A 15,555-nucleotide genomic window follows, 5' to 3' on the forward strand; every position below is an offset into this window, starting at 1 on the left:
GAGAAGACAAAATTTTAGTTGCAAGATGACATACTTCAATTGCCGTTTTCGGTTTTTATAGCGAAAAGAATACCGCCATCAGAGAATAAAGACAAGCGTAGTCTGTTCTGTTCTTTTCCGCCATCTCAGCCAGAACTTTCAACTACAGCCTGTAATGAGTGTAGACCTTACCCAGTTTTCAAATTGAATAGATGGTGGTGGTAGTTCGGTTTCTTGACCTTGTAAAAATCTTCCCTGTCTTTGATTTTGTTTGTCATCATTCCAGCCAGAAATGAAAACAATGAGATTTCCTTAGTTTACAGCAAGGGGAATTGGGGACAAGACATTAAGGATGATATTCCTGGAAGCTCATGTATCACGATTGTTTCATTCAATAGACAGAGGACGCTTTTCTAAGAAGGCTTTTCAACATGTTTTCTCACAAAGGGGATTTTCCTTTTGCAATCTATATGACCACTGGCAATTTCAATCTTGGCCATTCCCGCCAGCGTTTTCATTTTCGAGACACGAGACGAGACGAGACATTTCACGAGACGTCCCGTCTCATCTCGTTTTCGAGACGGGACAAGTAGTCTGTCTCGTCTCGTCTAAAAGGGTTCTGTCTCGTCTCGTTGCAACACTACACAGATATACCACTTGAGTCAAATGGTCGCTTTAACTAGCTCTTAATTACAGTTTACTTTCTAATTGGACAGCATTTGTACTTACAACACATGCTCTCTTGTTATAGATTGGTGACCCTCGAAATAAGAGCGATATTTCGTGAGAACTACGCACTGCAAACCATAGCGTCAGGGATCCATTAACTTTTCGTAATCTACGCCAAACGCCATGTTTCTCTGCAGTAGTCAAGTGAACATCACAGACTAAAGAATCAAAAGAAACAATTGACTATAGCTAGTGAAGTAATCAGATCTAAAACTACACTATTATGCGCTATAGGTAGTTACCATATCTCCAGTGGCGGCGATTGGACATTAAAAGTGGAAGGAGAAGACATGATCTGAATATTTGTATATCAATGTTAGTTTTTCTGGTTGTTTGTAATACTTTGTTTGACGAAAGGTTGTATAACTAATAGGGTACTATCTTTTTGAGTTAAAATACCGTATATTGTATTTCATATTTTATTAAGTAAATTGACAAGAGCAACTCAAGTAAGTACTAACCCTTGTACTCTCAAACAACGAAAGTGTAAGAAGAGATTTGATTTCTTGCTTATGAACATTTTAAAATTCTGTCTGCAAAATTATGTAATTATATTATTGGATAAATTTACAAAACAAATAAATAGAAAGGATAATATTAATCATAGCAATGAATAATGAGGCTTGTTGTGTAGAAGTTATATTCTAACTGGGGATTAATGAACAACTTATATTTTTAATTCCACACATGCTATTAAATGTGTTATTACTCTTAGAAAATGAAAGACAGTAAATACTATAAGCATATGCTACGATATTTAAAGAAATACAAAATTGCAATATTAATTACTTTGAATTGCAATTAAAATGCAATTCCTGTAGCTTTCTAAACTCCACGGGAAGACAAATAACCAACACGTACTCACGTAACGGCAAATATTAGGTATATATGGCAGCATTTTTTCTATGAACCAGTAATACATACAAAAACTTTACATTTCCAAATGGAACTATATACATTAAGGGGTTACTTCAAAAAAGTGGGAGGGGACAACTGTCCCTCTTGTCCCCCCTAATCGCTGCCCTGCAAATCTCTGATTTTGAAAACTTTGATACTTTGCTGAGAAGTAAAAATGTCAAAAGTCGAGATAAGTTGGTTTGAGGTTTACTTTTATCGGTAGGAAGTACTCGTGTCCAAAATTATTGTCGCATGTCTATAAATATGTTGTTGTTGAAATATAATTTGATAACGAATTTGCCTGGTATTTCTTATAATGCTAGTATGTATATAATCGGCAAAGACATGTATGTGGCAAATTTCATGTCAAAATAGCAGTAAATAAGAACAATAAAACGAAAATAAAATTTTCTTGTCCATTTAGCAACATTTTGTTTTACTCATTCTAATTTTCGTATTTATAATTCTTTTACTATGAAATTTCTCACAAATATACATTTCACATTTATACACATAGTATCGGTATTAAAAGTACCCTGCAAAATCATTATCAAATTATATTCCCGCAACTACACAGTTATAGATATGCGACAACCATTTTGGACATGAGTGTACCTAACGAGCAAAAGAACTATTTTTATTTAATTCCTGTAAGATGTACAGTAATGGTGGTTAGGAAAGTAACCCATACTTTAGGTCCAAGGATTATGCCTTCTACCAATAGTGAAGTGTATTACGTCAATATAAAAGTTTGTAATACCAAACATTAACATTTTAGAATTTCAATTTTGGTCAGGAGGTACAGGAGTCAACGTTAGAAATAGAGTTCGGTGACGAAGGTTGTAAAATCAGGAATAGCGGAGAGTAATATTAAGAAACATTTATGCAATAAATGATTGATGTTTAACCATATAACAGAAACAAAAATAAAGATTGTTTTACCGCATAATGTGACACTTGAATTGACGATCATCGAAAAAGTGAAGCAACTGAACAGTATACGCTAACCAACAACTTTAGAAAAGTGAGTTGAAATATTGCTACTTAGTAAAAATATATGTTGAAATCACTAACATTGTTCGTAGATTTCCTTAAAAGACAATTACCCTTGATTGATACAAAATTTTCCATTTTTTAAAAAATAAAATTTTCCATACTTTATTGAGTATCAAATTTCTATTACAGAAATTATGATAAGATTAATTTAGTAATTTAGCTATATTAAAAGAAGTGCTAATCACATTTTTTGGGGGGGGAGTATTCAGTTTCTTTCTCCTTAATTTCTTTTTACTTTTTCCTTAACTTTTTTTTACAAAAAAAAAGATACAAATACAATGAGTGCAAATTATGCTGCTGTAAGCAGACACACATACACACAGAGAAACAAACTATAGCTATTTTATTCGTTTATTTCTGAAGAACAAATTAAAAAATATACTAAGCATTTATATTGGTCAATCAGTCACAGTGAGAATTTCCTTGGGTTTTCACGTTTTATTGAGAAATTTCCTTTTCACTAAATTTCCCTACGAGCTTTTCCTAATCTAGGTTAGAGAAATTTCGCTCCAACTACGACTACTGATCACTAATACAAAATACCTAATCACTTTGCACATTTAATGGTTTGTTTCTATTTAGTCTTTTGTTAACATGTAAAATGATTAATATGTATGTGTTTAAAAACTATACCATATGTATAATAACTAATTTTATCAGAGATTTACTAATATTATAAGAGATGCTCTATTTCTAATGAAGCATAAAACTACTCACCCCCCCCCCTTTCTTTGTTCATTTCACTTTGCGTTTGCTACTTTTACCGAAAAAGGAACTTAAAATTTAGAGATGAAACTTTCAGAGATAAAATTTAGAGAATGAAAGTTTCAAAGATTTCTTTCTTAATTGTAGATCGCTTACATTTAACTTTTTCTTGATATTTTTGGAAATTCTGGAAATTCCATACAATACGAGACAAGACGAAAAATCCTTAATTTTCGTCTCGTTTCGTGCTCATTCCTACAAATGCCAATGGTCCTGTTCGGCATGAATAATGACAAATTTCAAATTATTTCATGCGGTACTAAATATATAGTTTCTTGACTAAGAAGGAGCTCCTTCGTGGCTAAGCGGTTAGCGTACGCGCCTTTGGCGTGGGAGACCCGGGTTCGATTCCCGGCGGGAGCTCATGTGGTTCGGATTCCACGTTAATCAGTAGGTCCACGTCTCATATAGCCTCGCTGCTGAAAGGGACGCTAAACTAAAATCAACTTTCTTGACTAAGAAGCAAGGTTTTTCAAGTACCACACTCAGATTTGCTTGAAACTCCTGGAGTGAATAAAGAAATCAAAAGAAATATGTGATTTTTTATATCGGCCAACGTGGGGGATGAAGAGGTAAACAACCCCCTAAAGTGCGAACATAAGACAATGTGACACACTTTAGCAAGGTCATAACTAGCAACGCACAATTTGAATTTGCTTGAAACTCCTGGAGTGAATAAAGGAACCAAAAGTAGAACAAACGTATTTTTTGTAGCAGCCATCGTAGGGGATAAACACACTCCTAAACTGCGAACACTGCCCATTTTACACCATGTATTAAAGGCCATAACGAGCAACGCATCTTTCGATTCGCTAGGCGCTTTTAAAATTCGTAGATGAAGAAACAATAAGTGGAAAACTTTGTAATAGTAGTCGACACGTCTGGCAAATGACAGACCAATTACAAATATTGTGTCATCATCTGCATGCAATGTGAGAAGTGCTATGAATTCCTGTTGCTATGGAGAGATTTAAGAAAACAATAGATGGATCCCTTGTAAATATTGGCCATGGTGAGAGATAAGATTGGAATTTGTTCGGATTTGAATTGTCGTTTGTACCTGTATTAAAAAGCAGTATCTTGAGTGCTTACAGCATTGTTACATCACACGATACTAAAAATTAAATTATAATTACGAAAAATTCATATCAAAATTACACACTGAATTTAATTAGTTTATCTTATCTTAGATTATTTTAAAAAATGTTATCTTTATGTAGAAAAGTCACCCAAGACTTTTAGTTTCTGCGGCAATGATCATTCGAGATCCTTAAATCATGATTAATTCCAAATAATTACAATATATTTGCAAAAAATTAGCATTAGAAAAGTTATGAGATGCTTCTATTGATACGTAAAGGTATTATTTATTAATTTGAAACTGTTATGACTTATGAAAAAAACACGTTACCCTTCCAATCGATGGTTTTTACAATTACTGCACATCAATAATAATAATAATAATAATAATAATAATAATAATAATAATAATAATAATAATAATAATAATAATAATAATAATAACAATAATAATAATAATAATAATAATAATAATAATAATAATAATAATAATAATAATAATAATAATAAAGAATTTTTCAGAAATTGAGAACTGCATTCAAGGATTAGGATTTCTTTGTGTCTTCTTATCCATATTTCACCTTCTGCCAAAGACTAACAGCTGTTTCATCCAGACCATACTTTTCGCATAAAGCAAGTTGTTCCTTGGTGTGTATGACGATGCTGTAATACTATTTCAATGTTGTTTTTTTCTCAGACCCATGCGAAGCTTTTCTATCAACCTTCATTTTTGTCTGATTTCACTTACAAAAATTACTTCCCTAGAGTGATTTCGAGCTTCCGATGTTTGGTGTTTATCAATTACATTTTCTCGCCACCTTACCACTGCACTACTTTTTTTTACTTGATGTGGTACCTAATTTGCTGGTTTATCTAAGAAGATAATCACAGAAAGTTGTTATTCGCATGTTTTTCGATACGTAATTTTCATTGATTACTTCATAAAAATGTGAGGCAATATTTACCTACAAGTAGTGTAATACAGCGTCTCGTATTTCTAATAATTTTCTGACAAAAAGACCTGATAAGGTTTGATAATATTTTAATATCCCACATGGTTGTGTTTAAAAATAACTGGCATGTGCTTATATTTACAAATTTTAACCATGTGCCTCTTACTACGGATTACTATATAGCTGCAGGCGACAGGGGCAACAGCGACACCCATTGGTCACGTGATGAGGAATGAACAACAGTGTCACCTTGTCACCTGCAGTACCTATATAACTCAAAGGAATTTGGCGTCAAGTATCAGTCTGCGACTGGTCATCTCCCTCCTTTAGCTTGCTTTGGAGCTCTATGAGATACCTAACCGATAGGCTCTAGTTTAGTTGGAACTCTAGGCTTCTTCTCTTCCCATTCAGCTTGCTCGTAGCTTTGTTTGGAGTCCTAGCCTCAGTCACCTAGCTTGCTTCGGAGCTCTGTGACTCTTAACCCTCTCCCTGCTTGTGTAAAACATTTGGGATCCTAAACTTCACTCCACTTAGCTAGCTCGGAGTTCTGTAAAGATTCTACTCTAGGCCGCTCGGGTCTTGGGTAACCTTTCTTAACTCAGTATTAGAGAAATTACATTAAAAGTGATATTTTTGTAATATACTGTTTATAGAGGATTTTGTAAATAAAGATGGTAATGGGAAACGATTCCGGACTGTAATTTACTCTACCTACGCTCTATCTATCTACTTCTGCACAAGCAGAATTTCGCAATATTCTTCGTACGTAGGCTTGAATCCATAATAGCCTTGTTCTTCGAAATGAAGTGAAAGGGTTCAGTGCTGAATAGTATAATTTTCCCTCTACGGAATTCTTTTGTAACAGTGTTAGCAGTAGAAGAAAATTAGCTCATATTTAAGCATTTTGCTTCTAATTTGCTTATTTCATGCTATTATTTATCAAAAATGTATCATTACTGTTTCTTCCTATTCAAACTTTCAAACAATCCGAATGTATGATAAAAAAGGAGCTATTTTTGATAAGTCTCATTTACAGGATACGTTATTTTTTTTTTTTTTTTTTTTGCACAGTAGTACAACCAGTTTCATTCTTTAAATTTTTTGGTAGCCCTCATGATAGTGGGTTCCTAAGCTATAACTTGATTAACTTATACGTAAATCGACAAACACAAATATTACAACACACCTTAACTGCTGTTGCTATTACTAACCGATACTTTCCGTACCTTGATCGCAATTTGTCTTCCACAAAATTGGATTATCACCTTCCGGAACAGCAAATGTAACAAAGTTCGGCTCAATCCCACTGTCGCCAGCCGCATATCCGAGAAAAGACTTCTTCTCACTGGCTTTCCCCATCTGGAAAACCCCTCCGCGAAATTTCATCCATAAATTGCTCCACATGGTGGCTGAGAGTATTCCAGGGGAAACGGCTTCTGCTATCACCTCCCCATTACGTTCCAGCCTCACTTTGCTTTCATGGGATAGCTCTATCTCCAACACAGGCTCCTTCTGCAGAGGATAAGCAGACAACACTACGAAAGCCCTATCATTGAAACGGGCAGGAGAATACAACTTTACTGAAAACCTAATGTAGTAACCATTTCGCAGCGAAGTGAACGTATGGGAATCGTATACAGGTGTCGTTAAGAACATGCAATCTGAAAAAAGTTATAAAACATCAAGCAGTTATTGACTTTTTAGCTTTATCTTAGCTTGTAACTTAAACACCACTAGCCACGTGATGGAGGAAGACCACCAGCACTACCACCATACTGAAGCAACTACAAAACCAGGAAGAACTTCACATTTGATATTAGTCTCTGGCTGGTCAAATTCACTCTCTTAGTTTGTCTGGAGCTTTGAGGGACTTAACCCAAAGCCTTTAGCTTGCTTGGAGTTCTAGGTCTTCTATCTTGCCATTCAGTTTGCTCGCAATTCTCTGGAGATCTTTCCCCATTCTGCTCGGGCCTTGGGCCTAAGGTACCTTCTTTTAATTAGTTATTAGAGGATTTTTTTATATTATAGTGATTTTGTATCATACTGTTTATAAAATGAAGATCCTGTAATAACTTGGTAGTGTAGAAGGCCGATGTCCTTCTCCATCATCTGCATATCGAAATGCAGATGAGGGGCACATTTGCATATTGATATGTAAATATAATAATTTTGTGGTATAATTAATTGCTTACCATTAGCATATTCTATGCATATTATTTCAATATTATTAGAAATGAAGTGTAAAACACCCAGCATAGTACGTAAATATTAATACAAGATTGTATTATATTGTATTTATTTCTTTTGTGTTTACTTCATTTATAGGCATTATATAGTGTATAAATGGGTTGCATAATTTACTGCGTCATTGCATAATGTATAGTTTACAGGGGATGATGGAAGGAATGATATTACAAGCATAGATGAAGGATTAATTAAATGGGAAATGAGAAGATTCTATAGGAATCATACACGAGTTTTCAGAACGCTTGGAAGAGAGCTAGCGCTGAGAGAAGTTTTTTTTTTCTTTCCCGACTTGCTGTCGCCTAGACTACTAGATGTGAGGTCTCTCTCAACTCAACATGGAAAGAAATTACCAGAATAGGAACTAAATAAGTATCTTAATACACAGGAAGTAGCCTACGAACTTCCTTGGTGAATCTACACTGAGTTTGATACAGTGTGTTGAAACAGAGCGTTTGTATTGTTTCAAAAGCCATAAACTTTTTCACTTCTACATGCGAAATTTTAGCTTTCTATAGGTGTGATTTCCTATGCACCGAGTTCAAGCGTCCTTTCCTCCCCCCCTTCTCACCAGAGACCAGTAACCTGGCCAGCGAGCCTTTTAGTTAGTTCCCGAAATGCAACACCAATTTGAAAATGTATACTCTGATTTGACTTATTTTCTGTGTTTAATATTAATATTTACGTACTAAGCTAAACACGTTCTTGGAAATACCGCACAAAATTCTGATTTATTTTAACAGCGTGTTTCCCTTATCGAACAAGACACTTGGATCTTGTATTTGTGAAAAATAAATAATTAACAAAGATGTTTCCTTCAATCTCTCTCCAAGCAAACATGGCTGCATTAGTAGCAGACAGTTTTGAACGACAGCCACAGAAATTGGGTGTACTGCTGCTTCTGAGAGAGATGACAGCTCATAAATTGTATAAATATGTATTCTTTGTATGTTTACCTTTATTTTGATGTATAATATCATATGTTTCTCAATTTTATTTGTATGTAACAAGTGAAGAAAAACAAAAGTGTGCGAAAAACTCTCATAGTTTCTGCTGCGAGCAAAACTTTCAGTGTTGGCCGTTCCTTAGAGAAGGAGCAGCACATGTCAGCCAAGAAAGGGTGAATTTGGCTACGGATGGTAGCTGAACAAGTGCATTGTGCAGGTCGGACCACACGCAAATCGCCTCAGGGCAGAGAACCTTTTGTCAAAGGTGGCTTGAGGAAGCGAGTTTCTTCGTTTCCTTGTTTTTGCCAGAAACATATACTCGTTTTCCTGAGAGAACGAGGTAGTTTCAAGTCAGATTCGTGAAGCAACAACATATAGTTTTTCGGTTCGAAGGAAGTCACCTGACTTCTCTTACAGAGTGTTCGATACCCGGGACGAGGTGTGAGCAATTTGTTTCCGGCTCCCCTGGATTTGTCCTGTGAACAACTGTAATACGCGAGTGTGTAGAACTCAGTTTTTTATATGAAGCTATAATCATATTACAAAAATGTGTAAGACTTACACATATCTGCAGTTTGTCGTCAGTGGTGCTTATTGCATATAGTGACAATGGAAGATGAAATTTGAAATCATCAGTTTATAATCATTCATTCTCTGAGTGCTATGGACGCTCAATAGAGACAACATAATTTGAATCTCATCGCACCTCCCAATTTTAATATGGGAAAACCCAGTTTTTTCAAACATGGAAGAAATACATACTTTACGATATCTCAGTTAGAGATATAAAACCTAGGCCAGTAACGTCTCTAAGCTGTGCCTGTCCTTGGACATTTTAGTACAAGGTTTCAGTAATTATAATTTGCTTGGTTATAGGAGCTACTAAAGTTCCTTCATTGAACGTGTGAAATCCAGCTTACCGTATCTCCTACAGAACATTTTACATTTCAGTGGAATGGGAATCTAGGAGGACACTGTGTCATACAGCATAGAACTTGTGAACAGCGAGTGAATATTGGAACAGTGTATCAGCATATTAAATTGTGTTTATTTTTATCTTCAATCTGTGTATTTATATCACAGCTATTGAAATATGTTCTGTGAAATACATCTCTCCTCTAAAAACTGTTAGAGACAAGAAACTCAAAATTATGAGGAGATAAAAGAATGTTGTAAATATCTCTATATATAAATTTTTTTCTTTCTTTTTGAAAAGGTCAGACAGACCTTTATAACTTCAGGTTCATCCTACCTTCTCCTTTTTGTTATTTTTATAATGATGAAATAGTGTGTTAAAATTATCAAGTATATCTATATTTCTAGAAAGTGTGTGTGTAGTGCACTACGAAATGGTGATAATTATTAGTGTATCGAAGTTTGGATATCAACACATTCATCCTATTTTATGTTCCTGATTCCGTTGTGGAAAATAAAACTGCCAGCTCTTACCAGAACAACTGTCTATTCAATTTGCTGTATGGTGAGTACCTGTGCTAATGATATGTTTGTTTTCAGGAGTGTGATTCAAGGAGGCATTTTCCCCTTGATTGTGTATGTTTGACCACCTCTCTGTATGGGGCTCAGAGAGAATTCTGCCCAAGGAACCAAATAACAGTCATGAAATAGTGAGATTACATACAGGCTGCTACCTGTAAATTTTAATGTCAGATTAATTTTTTTTAACCTTATTTGAAATATATAACTAACTCACTATTGTAGCATCTTGAGCATGGCTGTTATGCAGATTGCCCTGAGATCTGCTGTTCCACAAAACATAAATATTATTGCTCTACCGACTTCATAAGGGAGTGGCGGCCCTTACAGGAGAGAAACTTATCTCCAAGAGGGAATAAATCTTTTCATAATTTGTATTTGCATTCTATGCAAATATTTCAGTTAATTAAAATATTCCCAGCCACTCTCCTTTATTTTTTTATTTATTTTGTGTTGGTGTTCTTAGGTAAACAGTAGTTTCGGCTCTGGCTACCTAGCACCTCACAATAAAAGTGGCTACCCAGCTGCAGGGCACGATACTTCACGCTTTTGCGCCAATAAAAGTGGCGCCATCAGCGTAAAGGGCATGAAGTATATGTTATATACTAGCTGGTCAACATACAGTTTGTGTTAAAATTTCGGTATATGGTTTTGTTTTCTCTTCCCGAAAAATTTCCAAGAACGTAGGTGTCTTGTGTTTGAAATTTATTTGTGTCGTGAATATTTTGACAACCAGTACTGTGTTTTAGAGAATTCAGTTTTTTTTTAGAAATTTGGGGGGAAGAAACTTTGTAATCCCGGTTAGTATTTGTAAATGGTTGTAACGCGAGCACAGGCTCGAAGTGTAAGAAATATGGACACAGAGTTTGTAAGTGAAGAGTTCGCTCAGAGAGCTGGGGAGCTCTCAGAGGAGAATAGTGTTGTTGACGCGCAGAGTGCTAGCGAGCGTCCCGTCAGCGTTGTGGGAGACGCTGATGCGGTGGATACCGTTCCGCCAGTCCCCAGTAGGGAACAGGAAGTACCATTGCGGGAGGAAAGGGAGGTAACCACAGAATTTGCAGAACCAAGTGTTAGCCCAGCCACAATTGCATGTAGCTCTAAGGGAAGTAATGAAAATTTAGCCGCCATGCTAAGTGAACTTTTTCAGGGACTAGAGAAAAAATTAGAAGAAAATAGTAGAAGTATAAGGGAAGATTTTAACTCCAAATTAGAGGAAAGTACGAGAAAACAAGAAGAGAACGCAAAGAAGCTAGAGAAAAGGTTAGAATCGAAACTAGAAGAAAATAGTAGAAGACAAGAGGAGAATGTGAAAACTTTAGAAAGTAAATTAGTAGAAAATGCACAAAGTTTAGAAAGAAAGTTAGAAAAGAAATTAGAGGAAAACTCACAGGGTGTAGAAAAGGCTATAGAGTCGGTCAATGCTCGTCTTGAAATGCGGTTAGAATCCATGACGTCAAGACTGGAGCAGAGTGAGCGGGAATTGACAGAGCGACTTGAAATTACTACCGTAGAGCTGAGGGGGGAGATTGAAGGCGCTCGGGAAGATCTCAATTCTCGTGTCACGGAAACCACTAAGAGATTAGAAGAGAATTACTCAGAGCTTTCTGAGAGTGTTAGACAGGTCTCGTCTCGTGTAGAACAGACCACACTTACTCTGAATAATCAGGTCAGGCGAGTGGAAGTGAATTTCGCTTCCCAACTAGCCAGGATCCGGGGGGAACTAGAGCAGGAAACGCCACTCGATGAGATCAGGTCGGAATGTAACGGTAGCATCCAACAGATGCAAGAGACCGTTCATGACGTGTGTGCACAACTCGAGAAGAAAATGGAGGAGTGGAAGAGCTCCATCCAGAAGGAGACAAGCGAGGTGATAGAGGGGAGACTCGCTAACATCTCTGTCTCCGGCACACAAGAAAGACCGCCATCTCCGAACGAAATCTCGAGTCGCGATCTGCCTGGTTCTCAACCTGGGAACCTCGCTACTTCCCGCGAGACAGAACCTGTCCCGTCGACGTCTCGCTCATGTAATCATGAGACGAGACAGCATCTCGCAACAGCTTTTGGTCTCATACACAGGGACGTTACCTTACCTGTGTATGCTGGAAATGAATCTGAGACCGAAACATATAACTTTCTCCAAGATCTCGACCGGTACTTTGAGGTCACTGGAGTACCGGACGAGATGAGACTCAGTTTCATACCGCGAGCAATTCGGAATACTTGTTACCAGTGGTTTCAAGTAAACCGGAACAAAATCCACACCTACGAAGATTTTGTGAAAAACTTCAAACAGTGTTACCTTAGCGAAGAACGGCTGGCAAACCTACGGGCTACTATTCTCACCTCCCACTTCGACAATCGTGTACACAAATCCCCCGCAGAATATCTGCTGGATTTGTTACACAAGAATAGCATATTAGAGCCAAGAATGTCTGATGCTACATTACTGAAGGTACTTCCGCGTCATTTCCCGAACTGGCTATTTAGGGCGATAGTCTCTTCTCGCCCAAAGACAATAGCAGAACTTTTAAATCTAGTACAGGAACTGCAGTCGTCGATGACGAATCGCGACCAGTTTTTCCAGAGTAACCAGAGGAAAGGGGTCAACATGCTCCAAGTGAGCATGGAAAACGAGGACAATAACCCCTCTGGCCACAGTGGTAAGCACGCTGCTCGTAAAAAGAATAGAACGAGAGAAAACCAGCGTCCTTACCAGAGAAAGAGACATCAAAACACGAATCAAAACAACCACCAGCGATCCCCGCCTCGCCACCAGAGCAGCGGAAGTGGGTCGTCTGGCTGGTCACGTGGGGGGAACTCCCACTCCTCTCACAACAACAACGTTCGTGGAGCCCGCGGTAGGAGGGGAGGGATGCGCCAAACGGATAGACCACAGGGAAATTCCTTCCGTCACGAGGACGAGGAAATCCAGCTGTTGGAACGTTATGACCGGGCGCCTCCTCCTACCAGCCAAAACCATAACATCACCAGGAGTAACCAATCCTCTTCTTCTGCTCCCAGAGAATGAGGATTGTCCGCATGTGCTTGGAACAACGGTAAGATGACTATGGAGAATACGAGTACATCTGAGTTGACAAATGTAAATTCCAAGTATGTGCGAAATTTAGAAGAGAATGTAGAAAATATACACTTATACGAAAATTCATGTGAAACCGCAGTTAAAGAAATTTTTGAAAATGTAGAAGGAAAAGAAGAAGAAAATTGTAGACTTTGTTTAGAAATTAAGGCAAAGAAGCATTTCAGTGAAGGCATGTTCAAAAATAAGTTAACCTTGTTAAGTAGGACTGGAGAACACATCGATTTAGATAGGGCTGTATATGAAGAGGCCAATGGCATTTTTAAGAATTTATTTGATTCAAGTAATGAAGAACTACCCAGTAATAACGTCATCTCACTGCCAGAGATTAATGTACTTTTGTTTGTAAAGGAAGTTAATTCTTTATTAGATACAGGGGCTACTTGCTCCGCCATTTCAAAAGAAATTTGGGACTCCGTCTCAAATAGCCACCCCACACCCGCATTTTTGAGTGCTAAGAATATACGGGTTACGTCTGCTTTCGGAAGTAAATCAGCGACGATCATAGGCCAGACGCTGTTAGTCATTCAGATACATGGGAAGGAATTTCATACATTAGGCATCATTATTTCAGGTCTGAACAGATCTTTGATTTTAGGTTCCAACTTCTTTACAGAATCTCGTGCCGTGTTAGACTATGACACCGGCCTTCTACATCTCAAACATCCTCATGATGTAGAAGTGAAATTTAGATCAGTAGATTGCGAGACTGAGGATCTAGTAGTTCGTTGTTTAGAATTGAATGGTGAGTGCGAGAAACCATATAGTTTCATAGAGGAGTTAGATACTTTTGAGTGTAATTTTTCCCCGTCAGATGAAAGACGGAAGGCCATACGGGTTAGCGCACAGAATGAGCATAAGACCTGCAGAGAAAAGGCTGCTCGTGCCCCGAACTTGGATGATGGTAGATTCCCAAGTGCCCAAGAAATGGCAGTTCATGTATTCCCACCAGAAGAGTGGTTGAAAGTGAACACACGTGCCTCCCATTCCGATATAGAAGATTTTGTCTCGAACTACTCAGATCTCTCAGCCTCACAAAGAGAGAGTTTGAAAGCTGTTCTTTTAAAGCACCAGGCGCTTTTTGATATCAAGCCAGGTTGCATAGCTAACTACGAGCACGAGGTTGGAGTAACGGACGAACGTCCCATAAAAACTAAATTGTATCCTTACCCAAAGAAATTCAGGAATTTAGTATCGAATGAAATTTCGCGTTGGGAGGCCTGGGGTGTGATTAAGAAGATGCCTACAGCTTATATAAACCCTCTGGTAGTGACGCCGAAAAGTGACGGACGCATTCGAGTTTGTATTGATGGAAGAGCTCTGGCCAAAATTTCAGGGGATCTCTCCGACAGACCTATGCCACCCCTATCTGTTCTCCAAGACATTTGCGACAACTCTTGGTTCAGTTGCGTAGATGCAACCGAGATGTTTTTACAGATTAAAGTGAAAGAAAGTGACCAGAAATATCTTGGGTTCCTACATGAAGGCATTTCGTATGTTTTTCAAAAACTCCCGTTTGGAACAAAACATAGCCTTGCTTCTTGCGTAAGAGCATTAGATATGCTGATTGGATCAGAAGCTAGAGAGTACTGCGGCGCTTATGTAGATGATTTAATTCTAGCCGACAGGAGCTTCGATGATCACTTAGTACACCTCGACAGAGTGTTGGGTTTACTCACTGCGGGCGGCCTAACTCTCAGGCTGAAAAAGTGCAAGTTTGCGAGAAAATCATTGAACATACTTGGTTTCCATCTTTCGCAATCCGGTATCGGCAAAGATCCGGCGAAAGTGAAGGCGGTGTTAGATTTTAGGACACCACGTAACGTAAAGGAACTGCGTTCCTTCATTGGCTACTGCCAGTACTATCGTTGCTTTAGTAGGAAGTACTCGGAAGTTCTCCATCCGTTGTTCCAACTTCTGAAGAAGAATGTTAGGTTCAAATGGGAACCAGTACATCAGGCAGCGATGGACAGGATCAAGCAAATCTTCCAGGAGGAAGTAGTACTGAAAACCGTCCTGCCTGACAAGCAATTGATTCTTGAATGTGATGCGTGTGATATTGCGTGTTCTTCTCTGTTGTACCAGCGTGATGACAATGATGACATCCGTGTCATTGCTTTTACATCACGTGTGTTCAATGCTGCACAACGAAATTATTCGATAACGGAGAAGGAATTTTATGGACTCATAGATGGCGTTGTTAAGTTTAAACAGTACTTAGTTGGTACTAAATTCATAGTACGCAGTGACCACCTTGCTCTTAAGTTTATTCTCTATTGTAGACTTACAAACCAGCGCATCACCCGGTGGGCGA

The 15,555-nt window shown here is 37.8% G+C and overlaps 1 protein-coding gene across 1 annotated transcript in view; it reads right to left on the reverse strand.

The window, feature by feature from the left end:
• The window catches only part of LOC145678945 (uncharacterized), a 104,857-nt gene that overhangs the window by 68,978 nt on the left and 20,324 nt on the right, over positions 1 to 15,555 (reverse strand). The window contains exons 3-4 of the mRNA XM_081749552.1: positions 6,686 to 7,120; positions 709 to 866 (exon numbers count right to left, since the gene is read on the reverse strand). Of these exons, the coding sequence (XP_081605678.1) occupies positions 709 to 866; positions 6,686 to 7,120 (593 nt within the window). The remainder of the gene's footprint in view (positions 1 to 708; positions 867 to 6,685; positions 7,121 to 15,555) is intronic.

The sequence above is a fragment of the Thermobia domestica genome, chromosome 2 (genome assembly GCF_964235325.1).
Source record: "Thermobia domestica chromosome 2, izTheDome1.hap1.1, whole genome shotgun sequence".
NCBI classification, from domain to species: Eukaryota; Metazoa; Arthropoda; class Insecta; order Zygentoma; family Lepismatidae; genus Thermobia; species Thermobia domestica.